The sequence below is a fragment of the Carcharhinus amblyrhynchos genome, chromosome 10 (assembly GCF_965287045.1).
Source record: "Carcharhinus amblyrhynchos chromosome 10, sCarAmb.v2.hapA, whole genome shotgun sequence".
Taxonomy (NCBI): domain Eukaryota; kingdom Metazoa; phylum Chordata; class Chondrichthyes; order Carcharhiniformes; family Carcharhinidae; genus Carcharhinus; species Carcharhinus amblyrhynchos.
In genome coordinates this window covers 27,143,941-27,166,022 of record NC_137333.1, presented here as the reverse complement: position 1 = coordinate 27,166,022, position 22,082 = coordinate 27,143,941, and the positions used below count along the sequence as shown (strand labels likewise).

The 22,082-nt window shown below is 40.8% G+C and overlaps 1 protein-coding gene across 1 annotated transcript; it reads right to left on the bottom strand.

Annotated features, from left to right (window-relative positions):
* Positions 1-428: 428 nt before the first annotated feature.
* sox21b (SRY-box transcription factor 21b) lies at positions 429-3,394 on the bottom strand. Its single transcript, XM_080198150.1, has one exon. It carries the CDS (start codon positions 3,031-3,033, stop codon positions 2,302-2,304), a length of 732 nt encoding a protein of 243 aa, XP_080054276.1. The 5' UTR covers positions 3,034-3,394; the 3' UTR covers positions 429-2,301.
* Between the last annotated feature and the right edge of the window lie 18,688 nt (positions 3,395-22,082).

The following is a 22,082-nucleotide window of genomic DNA, read 5'->3' as shown; positions in this document are numbered from 1 at the left end:
GTGTAAATGAGAAGAAGCCCTCGGGCAGTCGAAAGAATTACAAGGATTTAACTCGTGAAACTACACCAACAGATCGACTCGATAGGCAAATTCAGCTTTTAAATGTTGCTTGAATCAATGAACTATCTGTTCTCCTGAACAGCAGTATTGTATTCAGCTCGGCTACCCTTTACCAACCGTGAACGTTTTTAAAAGACAACGAAATGGTTTTATCTTCTTTCCTATTCAGTATAAAAATGTGATAAATCAGGTTTCTGCTCTGTGTAACAATGGCTTGATTTAGATTTCCGAGTAATTCTATTCAAAGCACGAACAAAGACACCCTTTGGAGGATACCTTACACTTCACCTGGACAAAGTACGTAAGGGCAATTCAGATACAAATCGCGTTACCAATACAAGAATTTGATTTTTCAGTGGTCTCTTCTTTATTAAAACGCTGTGTTCAACAAATGAACAGGGTAGTAATCAGACCTTAAAATGTACAAGAATGTTCAGCGTCTACTATTAAATTAAAAACAAAAATACCACACTGTTTAAAACTTCATAAAGATTCGCAAAACGCATACTTTAAAAATGCTTTGTATGTTACAGAAACGCCAACATTGTATAAAATAATAATAACATGCTGGGACCACGCAACACTTGAATTACATATAACAGCAAACAACATAACAGGTATGCTGAAATCAGGTGGATTTTTAAAGCAAGAAAATAAGTTTGCGGCAATGTTATTGCTGTTTTGAAAAACAGCGGCAATGGGAAAGCAACGTGTTAGACTGTGCACCAAAGGATCCACAGATGTTAACTAACGCATTTAACTTGAAAAATAAAATATTGCCGACGTCTGCATATTTTGTGCTGCTGAAGATCAAATTCTGTTCAGACAGATATTGGTCAAGAATTTTGAGAGACACTTCTATAGCTAGCAATCGTCAGTGTGGTGCTGTTTTCAACCCGAGAAAAGTCAACATATTCAGCAATTGTCATGACTCGGAAGTTGCTTTGTTCCTCCAATAATACTAAATACTAATAAACAATAACATGAGTAGCACTAGATGGCAGTGTCAGAGGTCATTCCAGTGTGGCCCACACAGTACTACCATGAAGAACTTTGAACAACTGTAGTGGCTATTCTAGTAACTATAGTGCACGTGGTATTTTGTGTAATATTCTATTTACTTGCACTGTTTGTGTTTGATCGTTACATTATATTGACCGCTGAGGTCGCATATGACCTTTTTAATGTGCAAACGTTACTCGAAAGGACTAAAATACAGTCCAGTATCCGAGGGGTAAAATGCAAAAATAATTAGTCTAACTAAGCAATAAATACAAATATCAGCCAGTCGGAATAGTGACTGCTTCACACCGAAACAGTGCCTCCGCCTATTCTTCTTTTGTTGCTCTGGAGATAGGTCACGTTCTCAGGTAAGTTTACATTAAACCCAAGAAGTCAAGTGTGCGAGACCAGGACCGGCTCGTGTGAGGGAAAATTATATAAAATGAGAACTAATCATGCAACAACAAACATCGAAATATACACATTTACAATCTTTTTTTCCGCTTTCTTTTCCGCAATCTGCAGCAATGTCTTGAAGTAGTTGAGATGGGGTACAGTCCCACAGCTTCCACCTTTTGGGAAGTTGAATGGTGGAGAAACCAGACAACAAGCTGCAGGTTAAAAATTACATTTACAAAATGTACAGTTCTTTCTTGTTGCCTGCACAGTTTACTCAGGCCTCCATTCACCGCGTAAGCACAGCTGTGGACAGAGCAATCGTGTTTTTTTTTACAGATTTACAAATTGATTGAAAGGTCCTGTCGCAACACAATGCAGTTGAACAAAAAAAGCAGTTAACTTCCGCAGATATTGATGTGCAATATTCAGGAATCCGGCCACTGCGATTCTTTTTACACATTTACAATATTTCCTTCGACTTTTCGTCCAATAGTAATGTGGTTGCAGCAATGTAGCAGTTGTCTCTCTGATTCATCTGATTGGAAATTTATTTACACACGCACACACACACACAGATTTTAACAATCGATTAGAATTGGCGGGTTGTTGTCCTTTACAATTAATTACATCCGTTCCCCGTCCCCCCAAAAAGTTATTGTTAGCTCAGAATTTGAGAACAATTTTCTGGGAAACAGTTCATTGCAAGTGACGGGCAACACAACAGACAGAAAGTTACCTCCTGTCGGATCACGAGTGTCTTTTTCATTTTTTTAAAATTTTTCCTTTACAAACAACATGTGTGGTCATGTTTTCCAATCAAATGAAACTTCTTGCCTCCTGTCATAATGCAGCTGCATAGGCAGGGTAAGGTTCTAGTGTAGGTTTGCTCATTCCCGGGAGGAGGATGTAGGCGAGGGGAGGCTGCAGTCCTGAAGCGGGCCAGGCGGTGCAGTTGCAGGGCAGCATGTAGCCTGGGTTACCGGGTGAAGGGTGTGTGTGAGTGTGAGCTCCGCCGAAAGCAGCGGCAGCAGCAGCGGCCGCCGCAGCAGCACTCGCCCCGCTCTGGTAAGCCAGCGGAGAGGCATACTGCAAGGAGGACAGCGAGCTCGGCGAGATCTCGCTCATTTTGGAGCCCAGATGGCTCGCCTCGAAAAGTGAGTACGGGCTGGCTGTAGCATGCGGGAAAAAAAGTCTGGCTTTCTCTGTAGAGGTGAGCAAGGAATCTGGCAGCACGCTGGCGGACAGACCGGCCGATTTGATGCCGTCCTGATCGGCCAGGTAAGGCATGGGGAAAGCGAACTTGTCTTTCTTCAGTAAAGTCTTGGGCTTGCGCCTGGGTCGGTACTTGTAATCCGGGTGCTCCTTCATATGCAGCGCTCGGAGCCGTTTGGCTTCGTCGATGAAAGGTCTCTTTTCCGATTCAGTTAAAAGTTTCCACTCGGCTCCCAGCCTCTTGCTGATCTCCGAGTTGTGCATTTTGGGATTTTCCTGAGCCATTTTCCTCCTCTGCGCCCTGGACCAGACCATGAAAGCGTTCATGGGGCGCTTAACGTGATCCGCAGGCTTCGACATAGTGACAGCGAAACACCCAACTCAAATCCTCGGCAGGTGCTTCACTCACCAAAACTTCCCAGTAAACTTTCTGATCACTTCCCAGCCTTTTCGTCCTTTGTCAGCAGATCAAAGTCATAACAATTCCTTTTCAAATCGGAGTGGCTGGATTCTGAAGGAAGGGGAGATTTTCACGCCAGGTGTGTGTCTTTCAGTGGCGTTTGCCTGGAGTGGACTGGGCGAGCTGAGCGGCGGAGCTTCCTGAGCGTCCCCGAGCACTTCTTCCGCTGTCTGTTGAACCTGGCTGCCTTCTAAGCGGAGGATCTAGTTAGTTAGGAATGAGGAAAGTCTGCTGATCGCAGGAGACCATGTGAACCTAACTTCAAAGCAGGTAGACTCCGAGACATGCGCAGTCTTTCGCACGCAAGCTCACATAATCACTAAGGCGTTGTTAATTAAATGTTTATCCAATTGCGAGCAGGTCAAGCACATCGCCAAGATTCTTTTAACTATGTATACATACAGAATTATTTTTAATGGCCATATTTCTTTTCTTTAAAGGCTGGTCAGACACAATCTCGGTTCTATTTGCCTTTGTTTCATTGCTTCACAATTTTGGCTCATAATTTAGTTGTTAACTGCCTTGTTGTTCAGCAGGGTTATCAGAAGATCTGATTGCAAACTGATAAGTGCTATCGGAGGCTGTTATTTAACAAACTAGCCCCAGTCATGCAGGAATCGGAGATCAACTGTAACGATTACAGACCGCTTTTTAAAAAAATGAATATCGGATGGATTTTAAATATTCCAGGTGCCGTTTCTATATTAAAAGCTGGCTTATCAACAGATCGCCACCGATAGGATTTGACAGATGCTCTTATAAATCTGAGAAATATTGATAGCAAAACAGTTAATGTTGAAAGGTGAGTAACTCATGATGAATGCGGAAGTAGTTTACAAAAGGCGAAAGTATTTATACTAAACGCCAAGTGTACAGATTCTTGGATTGGTGAATGCTACTGGATTTATTGGATATACCTAAAAAATCCCTTTACTGGAACATGCAATCAATTTTTTTTTTAAGTTTTAAAATGATTTCTGTATCACCGTCCAATAATTGTCAACATTTTCTTTACAAAGTCATTTATTTGCAAAATGTTTCAACATTACACTGAGATTTTCTTCATAGAGACAATTAAGTTTTATTTGTTGCTAATGAAACTCTCAAGAATTAGATACAAGACGGACCCGTTGCACAAGCCGAATAAATCTGACTCGGTCTCGCCTGTACTTGTGCATCTATGTGTGAACCAATTGGCAGCACCAACAAGAGTTAAATATACTTTTGGCAGAGAACAGGAATCATGGTGTCCTGTCCATCACCGGGGACGTCCTAATCCAATTAGGAACCTTAGAGGGAATTGTTACATTGGGGGAAAACGATGCTATGATGAAAAGTGTCGAGTGTACAACCAAGGAGGGGGTGTACACTATCCCAGTTAATTCCAAATAGGAGTAAGTTGTAAAATGCGTTTTCTGAAACATTTCGCCCATTTCAGAGTAACTAGGCCAGTGAGGTTTACACGTGTCTCCTTCTTGTTATTTCTAGCATCAACACACAAGATGCCCTTGCACCATGAAATATTATCATTTACAATTTAAAATCGCCCATAATTGTCCGTATACACAACAAATGTAAAGTTTCACCGAGTTGAAATTTTAAAATCGTTTTTGCTCGTGCTTACTGACGAAGAAATGTCATGCAAATTTAAGCTCCCAAACATGCTTAAGTAATTGTAATTTAGAAACATGTACAAACAGGAACAATGTTCAGTTATTTGGCGACTATCATAATGCAGACGACATGCAAAGTATGTCAACAACATATAAGCCGTGCTTAAATAGGTGGAGTAGCTGCAGCATTGTGTAAATAATACGTATATTTCTCAACATATGGAAAAGAGAATGATATTAAAGAAATGTTTTGAATATCATCAGAGATAAGCTGTCTTATATACTTCAAAATGCTGAATTAAATCGGCTACATTTTGCAAAGAGTATGGTAAAATATAGCGGCCCATCACCTATGCACAGTGGCACTTCTCAATGCATCATTGTCAGGAAATGCAAATCTGAAAATAATTTATCCTGATCAATTCCATTGTTTAAATTCTATAGTCAGTATAAACATTGTGTTGTCAATTCTCAGCGATCCAGATAGCTATCAGCTTGATGTTCACTGTTCATCCTGTAAAATAAATTTAGCAGCAAGTGTTGTTGCTGTAGGGTGGTCGGTTGTTATTTTGACAGTCTATTTCTGCGACCTGCCTTTGCGATGAGTATTAAACACTTGCTCACATCTTGAAGAGATTAGGTGTTTATATTTTTAAATTTTACTTTGTATTCAAAGCGTCTCCGCGTAGTCTATGTATTATCTGAAAATCCATCTGACAATTGTATAGATCTGCAGCACCACTCCCACAATACATTTTAACTCTCTAATGTTGCCAAGTGCAAGGCTGTATTATATCTTCAACCAGTTGATTTATGATAATCTCTATCTATTTTCTCGATTGTCAGTTTTATAAGTAATATATAAGTATGTGTAATTTTAGACAATACCAAAAATGATTATCATAGAGGGCAACGGCACCAGTTGTGCGTTACAGGTACTGTAATTTTTGGGGATTGGATTTTGTGTTTGAGTATATGACTGTATCAAGGAGATATTTGAAACCCTCAGTTAATCCATCTGTGTGTGGGGCTGTTCTTTCACTTATAGTGGTGACGGGATGGGAATTTGGCATTGGAAAGGGGAGTTGGTGTTGAGGTATTCCATGGTGTGCCTGCAGCGCACGGAGTGAGCAGGCATAGTGACTTGGTGCGCTGTAACTTGCTTGGTTAGAGGTTGCGGTGCCTATGGGCAGAGTTGCGGGGGGCGGCATCTTATAACAATGGCACAGCGTTGGTTACGGAGTTGGGAGACGCTCACCTCCCCGCCTACACCATCACAGCATTCAGTAACCTCATTCGTAAATTGTAAGATCCTTAAGACATGTGCAGTCAAATCTTGCCGCTTTAAAATTAAAATCAACTTTGAAACCGAACACTCCTTGAGGATGCGAGGTGCACAATGCACACGCGCTCCACTATAGTGTGACCAGATCTGCGAAACGTTTGGCTGACCAGTATATTCCGTGCTTATATTTTCGCAGTTACATAATACAAAACCCATGGCAACATCACACTTTTTATACTGGCACCAATTTCCAGTCACAACCTTGTTTTCTGAACGTTGCCTCCCTCCATCAGGGGACGCACATGGCATTGACCATCTCAGAAACTCACTACGTTTTAGGAGACTGGATCTTCAATATTTTCCCCCCAAAATTAAAACGGCGCGAAATATTTTGGAAAGCAGAAGAAAGATAAGTTCTCTGTTCATTTTTGGAAGTATTGATAGAGCACTGCCATCGAAAATAAGGACACTTATTCGAATTCAAACAAGCCGAAGTCTCCTTATTAATGATGGAATTACATTCTATATAACTTGTTAAGTTCCATTCCCATTTTACTCTGAAACATCTTTCATTTCGTAGTTTTAAAATTGAACTCCAAGTACATGCCTCGTGGATTATGCGTCCTACTGATTTTATATCTACGTATTCGCCAAGACAACTACGTTTGATTTAAAATGCATTTCAGATAAAGATATCATGTACATATCATTTTAATTTTGTAAAATGTAGTTGAATAATTTTCACCCATCAGGAATTTCATACATTTCGCCCCGTTCTCTCTCGTATTAACGCTTGTCATGAACTGTCATGGAATGAAATGAAATGACCCTTGACCTGTTTAATATGGAATTGGGCGATCATAGCGAACTAATTTCTGTGTCCAGAGTAATTATCTCCGACATGGTTAATTAAACCTATCAATTCCTCGCCACTTTGCAGTTGTCATACACAAGCACTTCGCCGCACGGAACTTCCTCTTTCATGGTGGCTCTAAGACTCCCGAGAAAGGGGAGGGAAGAGAGGCACTCGCTTTAAGCTATCTGTGAGTGGCCACTGTATACAGTATGTGAATGTGCTAGGAACATGTGGGAGGGAAGATCATTCGCCTCAAAAATCTGCCGGGGAAAACAGCATATCCTGTAAAAGGAAGTTACCGATTTGAAATATGTATCCAACACGAACAAAAAAAAAGCCGTATTGAACCTGGAAACGAACAACAATCCTTTCACCAGGAATTCTCATAATAGCAATACAGGGCTAGAAGCCGCGAACCCTTCAATTAAGATAATACATGAACTAACAGGCTGTTGGGAAGGAAGTCGAAATGAGGACAAGTCCTAGTCACTTTCTCAAAGTTTCACAGCCGGCTTTTTTGGACTTCTATTGTGACTGACACCTCCAGTGTTTAAATATACTGCAAAGGCATTAAGCGAACCTGGGAACGTTGGTGCATTGCAAAGTTTAAATACTCCCGGAGCTTAAACTTCAGCAGTTAATAAAACAACGAGTTTGCAGTGATGTGTGTGTGTGTGGACAGTAAACTAAAGGCATCAGCTTTCTCCACTAACCAGAATAACTGGAGACCGCATCCCTAAAACTAGAGCTGATTGTTATGACGGGGTTTTTTTTGTTGTTATTTTGCCTTAGAGGGGGGCAGAAGTAATAAACCGAGAAAACCCAATCGGGTTGGGTTAATATGAATATTGTTGCTTTTACATATGTTGGACATGAAAACAACCTGTTTTACTGAATTTGGTGAATACCAGAATAACTGTCTCATTGCCGCTGTCCCTTTTCTAAACAAAACTGCAGAGGTCAGCAAGAGTATAAAGGCCGATATTAATTCACCGTTTATTTCCCTCGTTTTCCCCTTCTTTCACTCTCTCCTTTTCTTTCTTTTCTACAGCAGACGTAGAAAACGGACCTGAAAAGAACTTTCGTTTGGCGCGTTTATCCAGTCGAGGAGGTTTTGTGGATGAACAAAACCCTGGGTTGGGAGGTTTTGTGAGAGTGTTGTTTGTTGAAGTGGAGAAAGAAAAACCGGCGGCTTTTTCCTCATTGTGTGGAAACCAATCAGTAGTATTTGGAAAACTGTTAGCATTGTGCAGTTATTCTTGTCTTTTGTGAGAGGATTCTTTTCACAAGGTTTTTTTTTCAGCCGATCCAGCTGGCCAGAATGAATAGCAGTGCAATGTGTACACGCTTTGTCCCGCTAGCCCTTCAAGTAGCCCTTATTGAATAGACTAAGTTGACACTGCATGACAGTGAAACAACATAATAAAAAATACATGAGCCACTGAATAGAAGCAGGCGCATAAATAAATAAATGGGTGACCAAAACTGGATAAACTGAATAACAAAACGGTGAAAGGAGAACAAAAAGATATTTAACACGCTAGATTAGCATTAGAATGCAATCTACAAGGCAGAACAATTGATGAATAGGTTTACCGGCCGAGAAAGAAATGGACTAAATGCCTTCTGAATAGATATGCTTTGCTGGATTGAATGGGAAAAGGTGGAGTTTGAGTTATGCAAATGAATGAGAGAGTGAGGGAAGTTTTTGAAAAGATAGAAAAGCTCCAGTTCAGGATGTTTACTAAAGCAACTCCAGCACCCGAGCTATTTTCTTACTGTCATGCGTCAAACGAATATACGTGTTGGAAGTTGAGCATTCCCGAGCCTTAGCCAATCTTCAGCATTTACTATCACGGACACGGGAAAGTTGTAACGAACTCTATTAAACTCGATGAAAAGTTTGTCAGATTGATGCTGAGAAAGCGATATCAAATACCACCAGAGTTGAATTGTCTCATCACTGCCATTGAATTTGATTTAATAGTCACAAATGTAAAGTGCAAGTGTGTGAATCATACTGTGTTGATGAAAGTAGACGCTTTAACACTGCCATTGAGATGTGTAAGGGCATGTTATATGAAGTTAATGGATCATTTTAACAGGAATACCTGCATTTATATTGCATTTATGATGCAAATTTGCGACAAACTTGCTTCACTGAAGTTTGAAATCTGTTAAAGTATAATTCAAATCTCCACACCAAACAAAATATTATAGAATCATAGAAATCCTACAGTGCAGAAGGAGACCATTCGACCCATCGAGTCTGCACCGACCACAAACCCTACTCCCATATCCCTACATATTTACCCGCTAACCTCCGCACCTCACGACTCTAAGGGGCAATTTTTAAGCATGGCCAATCAACCTAACCCACACATCTTTGGACTGTGGGAGGAAACCCACGCAGACACGAGGAGAATGTGCAAACTCCACACAGACATTGCCCCAAGCCGGGAATCGAACCCAGGTCCCTAGAGCTGTGAAGCAACAGTGCTAACCACCGTGCTACCGTTATTATAGTAAAGGACATCGCATAATTGTACCTGAACAATTATTGGGGTAGAGCGAGGCAACTGGAAGGGAGAGTGAAAAAGGCTTGTCCTTTTGGGGGGAAAAAAACCAGAGCAACAGTGACCTAATATTTCGCTTAATCATGGTGATTTTGTACAAAAGCTGCTTGAATAATTATATTTTGCTGGAATGAAATGTGATGATGTGACTTTCCTCTCTTTCGCAATGTTTAGTGAAGTTTGAATAAGTCAGCAGAAAGTTTGCCAGAACCCTTTTGATGATACCTGCACAGCTCCTTTGAGGTATTATAAAAACACAATCCTGACGAAACCATTGGCCTTATTCTCTTTTTAAACAGAAGCAATATACGGTGTGAATCATAAAGCACACGGGAAATAAATTGGTAACTGTTCGGAAGAAAGAAAGCTCCCGACCTATTCTATGCTGATGAATATGTCTAAAGTGAAACGACAACTTAATATATAGGCTGCAAGATTCTTACTTGGTGGCACAATCTATTGCGCTTTCTGTTCTCCGAATGCTTTCTACCCAAATCGTTAAATTAACACCGAGAAGACAAAAATCTCTGACCCTCGTTAAACTATTAGGCTGACATTCTTGTTTTAGTTAATTGTGGCAATAAATCAGTTACAAGTAAAATTGGGAAAGTTAGAAATATTGCCTTCAGTCACGTGATTAGGTTCATGGACAACTTTAAACACAGATTTGTTTGGTACAGTTAGATGACTCAACCTCCTGGCTCAAGAAATGGAGGCCAGCACTTTATCTCCCGGGTAATTTGTTGCTTTAGATACCGATTTATTCTTGCAAATTGACGCACTACTTCATTCTCTTAATAGATTTAAAAAGGCATCTTTTGATGCGAATGGAACTTTCCATGTGCTGGAACTTTGTCAATGCTGGAATTAAGCTAGTGAGAAGTCTCACAACACCAAGTTAAACTCCGACCTGTAGAATTAAGATAATCATGGAGGCAAGAATAGTTTGTTCATTGCAATTAGGAACTGTTGGAGAATTATGGATGCAAACTATATTGCATTTTTTAACACACACCACTGAAGGTATTGATGGATATGTCAATTAAGAGAACAAATTAAGAGATATTGTTAAGCAATGAGCAGCAGTAACCTATCTCTCCACCTGATTACAATTTAGGGGCACCACTCTGCATCAAGCACGGTGACCAGGAATCTGTTCCACCACATGGGCATGTTGGAACGAATGGTAGGATTGTTATAAATCTTTTTGGCCAAGTATTAAACACTCCTTCCTTGGTCAACAAGTCCATGGTCAAGGACTTGAATGTGAAGCTTCTAGCACAAAGACAAGGTAACAGAAGGGTGGACTGCTTTTAGCAGCTGATTTATACTAGATGTGCATAATTAGAATATAGGCTAAGATCAAGTGTAGTATCGACATGCTGCACTTGGTTGAAGTCATTAGGTTACATTTCAGCTTCATTTGAAGCAATTTTTTAAAGCGGCATCTCGGCCATTTGGCTAAGATGCAAATAAGATCAAGCCCTGGAGGAGGAGCTACACCTACTCCAGTCAGCTTGGATCATGTAGATCAAGCCCAAGACAGGAGGTGAGAGCCCTGTCTTGTCAGCTTGGATCGGGAATGTCCCAACTTGTTGGGACTCTGAATTGGGTTTAATTTGACTTGATTGGATTGGAATAAAGTTTAAAAAAAAATATGCATCTTATTATCACATCCATTATTATACCAGCATCCCAAATTAGTGAGGACTATGACTCCACCATGAGGCTTAAGAAAATGGATTAACTGACACTGGGAAAATCTTACAGAAACAGAAACAAAACTTTCAGCCCTAAAGCCTGCTCAACAAATTTCTTAGCTATAGCAGCTCTCTGTCCACTGTCTGCCTTTCCTCCATTTTCCTTTATGGTGTCGCTTCTCAGGTAAGTATCCATTTTAATTTAAATAGCCCAATGCATTTATCCTCCCAGTTCCTATTTTTCATTCAGCGTCCACTCCATCCTGTACTCCATCTTAGTCCTTTGCGGTGGCACAGAATTTTGATTCAATTCACCCAACAGAAATTTTCATCTTTGTAATGCTCAAATTGATCGAGGAGTATCTCAGAGAAAGAAGCCCTCATCCAATGGATAGCTACATGAATATGAGTGGAGTCAACATGTCATTATCTTGAAGACCAAAGACAATGCAGTAAAAAACATCATAAATAGGAAAGGACTAGACCATATATCCTCTTGATCTCCTCTTGGTTGATATTTTACCTCAATGACACCTTCTCATACTATAGCCTTGACCCCTGATTCCCTTAGTATCAAAAAGCCTGTTGGTGTCTGACTTGAATATAGTCGATGATTGAGCATCCAGAATCTCTGCAGTAGAGAATTCCAAAGATTCACAACCCTTTTAAAAACTATTTTCCTAATATTAGACCTAAATGCCCAACTGTTATTTTTGAGACTATAACCATCACAGTTCAAGATTCCCAATCAGGAAAAACACCCTGTGAAGTCCCTTAAGATATTTCACTGTAACTCCTGATGTTGATCCATAAGGCACCTTTTTGCTTGAGTATAATTGTGCATGTGCATCCATCCTCTATGGCATTTACCCAAGCATGCACTGTTTTTCAAATCAATGATATAATTGGATGGTGCTTGTCAGGCCACCCATCAGTGCCAGTGCTGTTTTACAGAGGCACATATCATTTTGCAGGCATGTGTGGTAATTTTACCATGAGCTATTACTCACAAGATATTCACTCAGCATGACTTTTGAAACTTTCAAGCAGCATGCACTGCCAGAGAATCATTGAAGATTTCAAATTTATTGCTAAATCTTGAAAGTATTTCAGATGTGAGTATTTTTGAGCATTCATCCACAATGTATTTATCAGAATTTTAAGTAAAATGCAGTGCTATCTGTGAGAAGTCCCAATTGCTGTGAATGTGAATCTGTGCCTTCCATTGCTATGCCTCACCTCTTTCTTTGCCAATCACCTATCTGCTATTGTGCAATTTCCTCTGTCTCCCCTGCTGTATTGCAGCCATGTTTAGTATTTGGACATTACTTCCAAAAGCCATGCCTCACCAATGCCCATCCCCGGCATGTCCTATTGGCTTACCAGTTTTCTCTTCCAACAATTTGATTTGTGATCAGGAATTCATCTTCCTGCGCTATTGACAATTTCTGTCCTGCTTCTCAGCTTCGATTGACCACCAAATTCTGCAACATTTTATTCCCCATTATTATTTCCGAACAATGCCTGGATTCTCCTGGATCCCTGAAGTGAAAGTGATGAAAAGTAAGAAATGATGAATGACCATGCACTCATGTGCCTGCAATTCATTGTCACACCTACTCACACTGTCGGTGAAACACCTTCTGCCTCCCTTCATTTGATGCTTCAATTATGGTCCATTTGCGGTCTTCATGAGTTGTTGATATCCATGATGGTAAATCCAATTGATACAACAAAGCAATTGCTTGCCATTTCACATCTCTGGTTGTTTTATTTGTACATGCGATGTGAGGGTCACTGGCAAGGTCATTACTTGTTGCCCTTGACAGAGTGGTTGTGAGCCATCTTCTTGAATTATCACAGTGGCATAGATACATCTGCAAAGCTCTTAAGGAGGAAGTTGACTCAGTGACAATGAAGGGACAGTGCTGTCATTTCAAATTCTGATGTGTATACTTTGCAGGGGTTGGGGGCTGGACTTCCAAATGCTGGGGTTCTCATGTATCATTCAAATTGGCTGAAAGTTGGCATCTAGGTAGATGCTAGGGCCCTCAGATCATCCACTCAACACTGAGTTGAAAATGGTTGCTTTAGTCATTGAGGATGGGAAGTTTATGCAGCCAGTTCCTCTGTATGTTTAATTGTCTGTCACTATTCAAAACTGAATGTGGCATGTCAGCAGATTTGTAATCTGATTTGCTGCTTCTGGCCATCTATCACAAGATGCTTTTATAAATCAGCATGCCTGTAGACCTGGGATGTAGCTTCACCAGGTTAGCAACTTATTTTTAAGTATGCCTCTTTCTGATTTTTGCATGTCCTCCTGCACAGTTTATTGATGCCCTGGCTTGATTATAATGGTGAAGTGAGGGGATATGCTGGACCATGAGATTACAGATTGTGATTAAATAAAACTCTGTTGCTGAAGATGATCCATAGTACCACATGGATGACCAGTTTTGATCTGCTGGATTTGTTCTGAATCTATTACATTAAGCATGTTGTAGTGCCGCAGAACATATTGGATATTATTGTCAATGTGAAGTTGGGACTTCTACACAAGCACTGTGAAGTGGTAACTTCTACCAATGCTATCATGTATAGATGCATCTGTGACAGGTAGATTAATGAGGATGCTGTCAAATAACTTTTTCTCTTCTGTTGGTTCCCTCATTACCAGTCACTTCCAAGATTTGGTGGCTGTATCCCTCAGAACTCAGCTCAGTCTAAAGAAAGATTCTTTGAGAAGGATGCAATATCTATGGTTAAATAAATAAATAAATAATGGATTGTATCACAAAAAGATTCATGGTAGCTTAGAAGAGTGGTCAGATTTTAAGAACCAGCAAAGAAACGACTAAAACAAATTAAAGAGTGAGAAAGTAGAATATGAGATAAAGGTAGCTAGTAATATAACAACAAAGACTATGGGTGTAATCTTATGAGATTTTGATGGAGTGTCACTTCCAGTATGAAAAACAGAGTGATTCCCACTGATGACATTGGCAAGATTCTGATTGAATTTTATGCCTCAATAGGAAAGATGTTTATGCACACTAGAATTACACCCACTTGTGGCTTGATCCCCCTGATTCACGTGCCCTACTACAACTTAATTGCCATAATCAGTGGGGAGTTCCATATAAATAGCTCTCCAGCACTTTTTGTTCCACATTTATTCCACGGGATGGCAACCAGGAAGTCCACACCTCGCTTTGTGGAGGGAGCCCTGACCAGATTGCTGAATGGTGTGCAGAGAGGTGGGATACACTCTACCACTGCTCCAAAAGAGGGCTTTATGGCAAGGTCAGCACCCACACCAGGGGTGCAGTGGCAGCCCTTTTGAGTGTCAGTTCACTGCAAAAGAGAATGGATGGCCGTATCGGAAGAAGATGAACAATCTTTTTCACTCAGCCAGGGTTATTGAACTCCCTTGTACACTCTTCACACTTCCAGCTCCATCCATCACCCAGCCACCTTGGGGGTTGCCAATACAAGGCATGAGGCTCTCTTCCCATCTCCCCCAGTCACCATGCACCCCACGAGTGACTGCTATGCTTCTCAAACCCCACCTCCCACTCAAGTCCCATGCTTGCCACACCTCATCACCATCTTCAATCTGATAACTTTTGCCTAGCTGTGTCATTGAAGGACAAACTCAACCACAACAAGTGTGAATAGGTGCAGCCAGACAGAGTCATGCCTGAGCACAGAACCCTGACACCTTTTGAAGAGAAGCACTCAAGCTGGCCAGGAAGGAGGAGGAGCACGCAGATAAACATGAGAATCCTCAAGGCATGCTGTAATTTCTCAAGTTTCAAGTGAGTAATCAATGTTCATACTCCCCGTAATCCACTAATGCCATCTCCCTTGCAGGCAAAACAGCAGAACAGGCCAGATCATCTTCACACCCATTGGACCACCGGACTCCAGCAGCTCTGAGGGAGACTTCTCAGACCCCACCACTTAAGAGGCATCGCAGTTGTCACCCACACCCGTTACAGCACAGTTACACCTCAGTAGGGTCACTAAGTAGACAGGCTTCTGGGTCACTCACTGGTGAGCACCTCACAGCTGAAGGTCCAGAGCAGGTGAAGGAAACCATCACTTGGAGGGAGGCTGGAGCCAAGGACTCTTCTGGGCCTTTGTTGATAATGTGCCCCTGGGCCTGGTTGTCTCAGAGCTGCTGCAGTTGCAAAGGCAGAATCACGAGCATCGGGAAGGAATGACAGATTGCAAAACCAACTAAGGAATCCTATTGCCTTCTGTCTGAGGAGATGGCGCTGTTGCTTCAGTGCACTGAGGCCAACACTCAGAACTTGGTGTCTGAAGTGGAGACCTTTGCACAGGATGTGTATTCCATGGCAGGAGATGTCCGCTTCATGGCTCAGCTCATTACTTCAATGTCCAAGGGCTTCAACTGCATGGCACAGGCCCTGTGGAAATCCACAAGTGTCATTGCCAATGAATGGTGGGGCTTCTGGACCTCAGCTGTCCCTCTCTGACATGGAGGAGCACTGGGCTCATCAGGCACCTGAAGAAATGAGGAGAATCTCGGGTACAGCCCAAAGTGTTCCACCCAGTGGAACTGGGGGTGTCCAGCCGATCTAACTCTTTCCCCCCCCCACTGTGAGCAAAACACTTCCATCCCCATACACCGAGGAGGACAACACTGCAACACCCGTGCTGCCTAAAAGCAGGCCAAGATCCTTAAGGTACAGGCCCACCAAAGTCACCACAGGCAACAGGGCATGGAAGTCAGCAGGCCTCCTCAACCTCAGCTGCAAATCTTGGGGAACCACCTAGATGGTGAGGAAGGGTAGAAAGCTTTCATAGAATCATAGAATCCATACAGTGCAGAAGAAAGCTATTTGGCCCATCAAGTCTGCACAAATTCTCTGACAGAACATCCCACCCAGATTCTATTCCCATAATTCCATGTATTTAATCCTGCTAATCCCCTAATCTACACATTTTGGGACACTAAAGGACATTTTAGCATGGCCAATCTGCCTAATGTGTACATCTTTGAAGTGTGGGAGGAAACTGGAGCACCTGGAGGGAACTCACGTAGACACGGGGAGAACATGCAAGCCCTACGTAGACAGATTGCTCATAAACTTTACTTACATTTACGATGGTTGCAGTCATGTTAGAAGATGTATCACCATTAAGAAGAGAGAGAGAAAACTAGGAACTACAAGTCAGTTAGCCTGACTTCAGTCTTTGGGAAAATGCTATTTGTTAAGAAAGTCTTAACATGCATTTAGAACATCATGATCTGATCAGGCATGGTTTTAGGAAAGAGAAATTAAGTTTGACAAATATATTTGAGCATTTTTTTGAAGATGTAACCAGTAGGGTAGATGAGGAGGAATCAATAGATGTAGTATTATTGGATTTCCAAAAGACATTCAAATAAGGTGCCAGAAAACATAATGGTGCATAAGTTGGGTAAGTAAGATTGTGGGGGTGATGGGTGTAGGGGTGGTGTGAGGGGGTGGAGAGTAACATGATGGCATGAACATGATTGGTTAGTGAAGAGAAAGCAGAGCGTATGAAACAATCCTATATTCTTAAACTTGTTTTCATTGCACGGCTAAAAGGGTCCCATTTTTTAGTTGCTCTACAATTAGAGTGACCAAAGCTGTCACAAGTTTACAGGATTCACTCTATTATATCACTATTTTGTTAAAATGTAACCAGTGACAACTTTATATTAGATGCAATGTGACCAATGGGAACAAGATGTAAGGGTCAGCTGACCCAGTAAACAATGGAACCAATTACAGAGTGATGTAATAGTCAGCTGACCAACTGATTCACGATAAATAAGGAATAATGTAGAAATGTGGAGGGTTTGGAGTAGTCCAGGGTGAGGTCCCAAGTTTGGAGTAATAATGTTTCTTTATTAAACCCTTTCTTTGATTTATTAATTGGAGTAAGTTTTGTTGTATTTTCATTAACTGCATTTTGAAGAATTCCTTCTGAAGAAACACTGGTAGTAAAGGAAAACCCATCGTAATTTGGATGTTTGGTTTTGAAAAAGAGCTACAACGTTTGCAGAAGGTAGAAGTAAACCGGTGGGATTTGATTGTCCTCCTATCTTTTCAGTTGCTGAACCATGTTGGCAATGGAAGGCAGAGGTGGAAATGTGGACCCTTGTCACTGAAAAAAAAAGCAAGGTATAGCTTTAGCTTTGTTATTTTCAATTAGGAGCAGATAAGAAGCAAAATATTTTCCAATTGGACAGCAGGTGCCCTGAATAAAGAAGAAGGGCTACAGCTCCTGCTACAATACTTAGATAAGTTTTACCAGAGAGATGAGTTCTTGGAGAATTATGAAGGATGGGTGATGTTTGACAGGATTAGGAGACAAGACACTCAGTCAGTGAAAAGGTATATCCTGGATTTTAACAGGGGCCGTAACAGACTAATGAAATTTAATTTGGATATTCCAGATGCAGTATTGGTCTTTAAGTTGTTGGACTGTGCATGTCTGTTGCATATGGATACTCTTTGAGTAATGACTGGAATACAATTAAGGGGAACAGAGCCCCTCTTTGATCAAATGGTAGGATCATTAAAAAAGCTTTTCGGAAAACAATCCTTCCATGCCACCTTGTTCAATATAGACCGGAATGCCATAGCACCCATAACCAAGGAGTTAATGATGACTTACCCATGTCCCAGACCAAATGGTACATGAAGGCCTTTAAAAAGAGACAGTAAAGTTAATAACAGAGCTAGTGTCAAAAATGGTTATAACCGATTTGAAAATAGAGAAAGAAGGTGCACATGGAATACTGATAAAAGACATTTAAATCAAAGGAATGCTAGAGGGATTGTAAATCACTGTTTCCAATGCAATTTCCCCATACATACCACTACATTGTAAACTGTCCAAAAAGAAGAAACCGTGTCTTTGAAACCACATGTGACACAGAATACATGGAAGCCAATAGTGATGAGGAAAAGGACCAGGAAGACATTGTTTTTGTGGCAGAAAAGTTGAGTCCCATAACGAGCATCCTGATAGACTCTTTCAACTGTGCTGTTTTAAATAGTGGATGTACGTCCACAGTCTGCGGCCAAGATTGGCTAGATTGTTATTTAGGGTCTCTTGATCATAAAGACCAAAAGAAAGTAAAAGAACATGATAGTTCCACCTGCTTTAGATTTGGAGATGACAACACTCTAACATTCTCCAGAAGGCTGATACTTCCCTGTAAGATGGTGGGAATCAGTTTATTTATAAGTACAGTTGTAATTTCCAGTGATATACCTTTGTTGTTAAGTAGGTCTGCGATGAAGAAAGCTCAGATGACCTTTGGTTTGATTCAGGATAAAGCTGTGGTATTTGGGAAAACTGTGGACCTACATTTTACAAGATCTGGCCATTATTACCTTCCTTTAAGTGAATCAGAATTTTCAAATCAAAGGATTCATGAGGTATTAGTGTCAGTAACAGGAAACAGCATGATTGACAAAAAGAAGATAATTCTGAAACTCCATAAGCAGTTTGGTCATCCAGCACCACAGAGACTGAGAGCACTGCTGCAGGATGCAGGTGTGCTGGACAAAGGATGTAATGATCTCCTAGAACAAATATCAGCCCAGTGTGAAATTTGCATTAAATATAGAAGGACACTCCAGCGTCCAGACATGAGACCACCATTAGCACGAGATTTCAATGATGTAGTGGCAATGGATCTAAAGATTATGGGATAAAGTCAATTGCACTTTGTGGAAATGGCCACCCGTTTTAGCATTTCCACCGTGATTTACAGCAAAGATAAAAAGACCATTATAGATAAAATTATGACCCACTGGATTGGAACAGCGTTGGAGGCACTGTCTAAATTTTTGACAGACAATGGGGGCGAATTTGCAAATGATGAGTTTCAAGATATTTGCGAAAATTTAAATATTATAATAAAGCACACTGCAGCAGAGAGCCCATTCAGCAATGGCCTCAGTGAAAGGAATCATGCCGTTATAGATGACATGTTGCATAGAACTTTGGCGGATCAACTAGGCTATAAATTGTAGGTTGCATTAGCATGGGCAGTGCATGCGAAAAATTCGTTACAAATAGTGGGGGGCTATAGTCTATACCAGTTGGTATATGGGAGGAATCCGAAGTTGCCGTCAATATTGACAGATGCTCCCCAGCACTAGAAGGGAAAAGCATTAGCTCCATGTCTTCTGCACACTTAAACGTTATGCACGCAGGGGAAAAGGCCTTCATTAAGGCTGAGGCTTCAGAACAGATAAGAAGGGCCCTAAGGCATCACATAATACCATTGGGCGGTATACTTTGAGAAAGGGGATGGGATCTACTATAAAAGAAAGGGCAAAAAAGGAGTGGAAAGGACCTTGGAAAGTGATAGGAACAGGCAACAAGGTAGTTATAGTACAACACAATAACCAGACAGCGTGAGCTCATTCTTCAAGAGTAGTCGGACTTGGGTATGAAATTGGAGCATCTGAGCAAGTTGCAGAAGTGCAGGAGGCACCTAGTATTTCACATGCACATATCCTGAGTTATTATGGGAATCTGATGATCAACGAAGTACCAATGAAGCAGGGGATAAAGCTGCTACTTTAAAGGTTCAGCTACCAAAGTATCATACATACGCGAAGGGTCAAGAGAGTGGGGAGAAGCCACTATAATTGGGAAAAACCTCAGGAAAGTACAAACACTGGCCAAAGCTATAGATTGTGAAAATGGGGTGGACAGATGGAAACAAAAAAAGTGAGACCTAATTCCTGAGGGTGAGACAGTGAGCATTCGTGAACCCAGGAAAAAGTCATAAATCTGTGACCAAAGGTGTGTCAACAGAGAACAGCAGTCTGAGAGTAGCAGCCCTGACAGAAACAGATATGATGTAGAGATGCCGGCGTTGGACTGGGGTAAAACAGAAAGAAATTCCATAACACCAGTTTAAATTCCGGACAGGTTTATTTGTAGCAAAAGCTGCAAACTTTCAGGACAGTCTGTCCCTTCGTCAGGTGGCTGGGAGTTCTGATCATAAAAAGGACACAAAGACACAAACTCAATTTACATGCATGATTGGAACGTGAGTCTGTGCAGCTAATCAATTCTTCTAATCAGTCCTTTTTACAATCAGAACTCCCAGCCACCTGACGAAGGGATAGGCTGTCTCGAAAGCTTGCAGCTTTTGTTACAAAGAAACAGACATGACAGTAAAGGCCTGAACTTAACGAGGAAGTCTAGGAATCAAATCAATGATAGGAATAGAAGTAGAAGCCCCATGATAAGGATAGCTGCAAACAAAATGGAGCCCCTGGAAGTAAGAAAGGCCAAACAAAGGGAACTAGACAGTTGAAAGGAGTTTGGGGTGCACACTGAGGTATCAGATGAAGGGCAACCTGCTTTGTCCATAGGTGGTTTTGCACAGAGAAAGTTTTGCAAGGTGGAACATATAAAACTAAAGCCAGATTAGTAACCTGTGGGTATGAGGAACATTTGGATGGGGGAGACATTAGGGTTGATTCAATCACAGCAGGGAAAGTGACACTGGAAATTTTTTTTGCTGTCCTAGCATCTCATAATTGGATATGTAAATCAATTGATATCAAAACAGCTTTTCTGCGGGTGAAACATTTCAAACAAAAGTTTTTTTGAGGCCAGCCAAAGAAGCAGGTAATACACAGGGACATTTGTGGAAATTAAATATATGTGTCTATGGGTTAAGTGATGCATCAAGATTTTGGTATTTCTCTGTACAATCTGTATTTCTAAAGACTGGCTGTGTCCAGTTAAAAGCAGATACAACAAAGTTTTAATGGAAGGCTAAAATAAAATTAACTGGAATTTTTATAACGCATGTGAATGATTTCCTGTGGGATGGCACAAAAGAATTTGAAAAAAAGGATAATTGAGAAGCTGAAAACAGAATTTAAAGTAGGGAATCAAGCAGTGGGTGCTTTTCGATACCTTGGACTTGATATTCAACAAAGTACATCTGGTGTAACGATGAGTCAACAGGGATATCTAAACAGTACTGATCCCATTCCCATCACCATCACCAGAGAGAGGGCAATGGAAAAAGAGGAATGAACCAACAAAAATAAACAGTTGTTGAGGAGTATGATAGGACAGCTAAATTGGCTATGCACACAGACAAGACTAGATGGGAGCTATAATATCCTAGAGCTCAGTAATATGTTGATCTTGCACGCTAATAAAACATTAAAACAGTTAAAATTAGAGGAGTGTGTAATTAAATTCTCAGCACTAGGAGAACCGGAAGATATGAAATTGGTTGTGTTTAATGATGCTTCACATGCTAATCAAGCGCTTCTGGATTCGTAATGTACAAAATGGTTGCAAGTACTGGAAAGTTATTACGAATACTGGAGGATGGTTATCTTAAATTATTTTGAAAAAATCTTTTTTAAAAATCAAAGGGAATCTGTTAGAATGTAACTGGTGACAACTTTGTATTGGATGTAATATGACCAATGGGAACAAGATGTAAGGGTCAGTTGACCCAGTTAACCATGGAATCAATTACAGAGTGATGTAATAGTTAGCTGACCAGTTGATTCATATAAATAAGGAACAATGTAGAATTGTAGAGAGCTGGAATGGCCTAGAGTGAGGCCCCAAGTTTGGAGTAATGATGTTTCTTTATTAAACCCTTTCTTTGATTTATAAGTTGGAATAAGTTTTATTATCAGCATTTTGAAGAGTTCCTTCTGAAGAAACATATTATTTCATTTGATTACATAGCTTTAATCAAAACACACCAGCTGAAAAGCACTGCTCTAGGGAGTGAGTATGGCGAATTGATGTTGGAAATCAAGGAAATTACAGAGGTGGTGAACAGACATTTTGTGTCTTTCTTCACTCCAGACAACTTTAGAAAACTCTCAAAGATTCTACACCTC

What these genes read in the sequence shown, in the direction of transcription:
- sox21b (XM_080198150.1), bottom strand. Translation starts at nt 3,033, where the DNA reads ATGTCGAAGCCTGCGGATCACGTTAAGCGCCCCATGAACGCTTTCATG.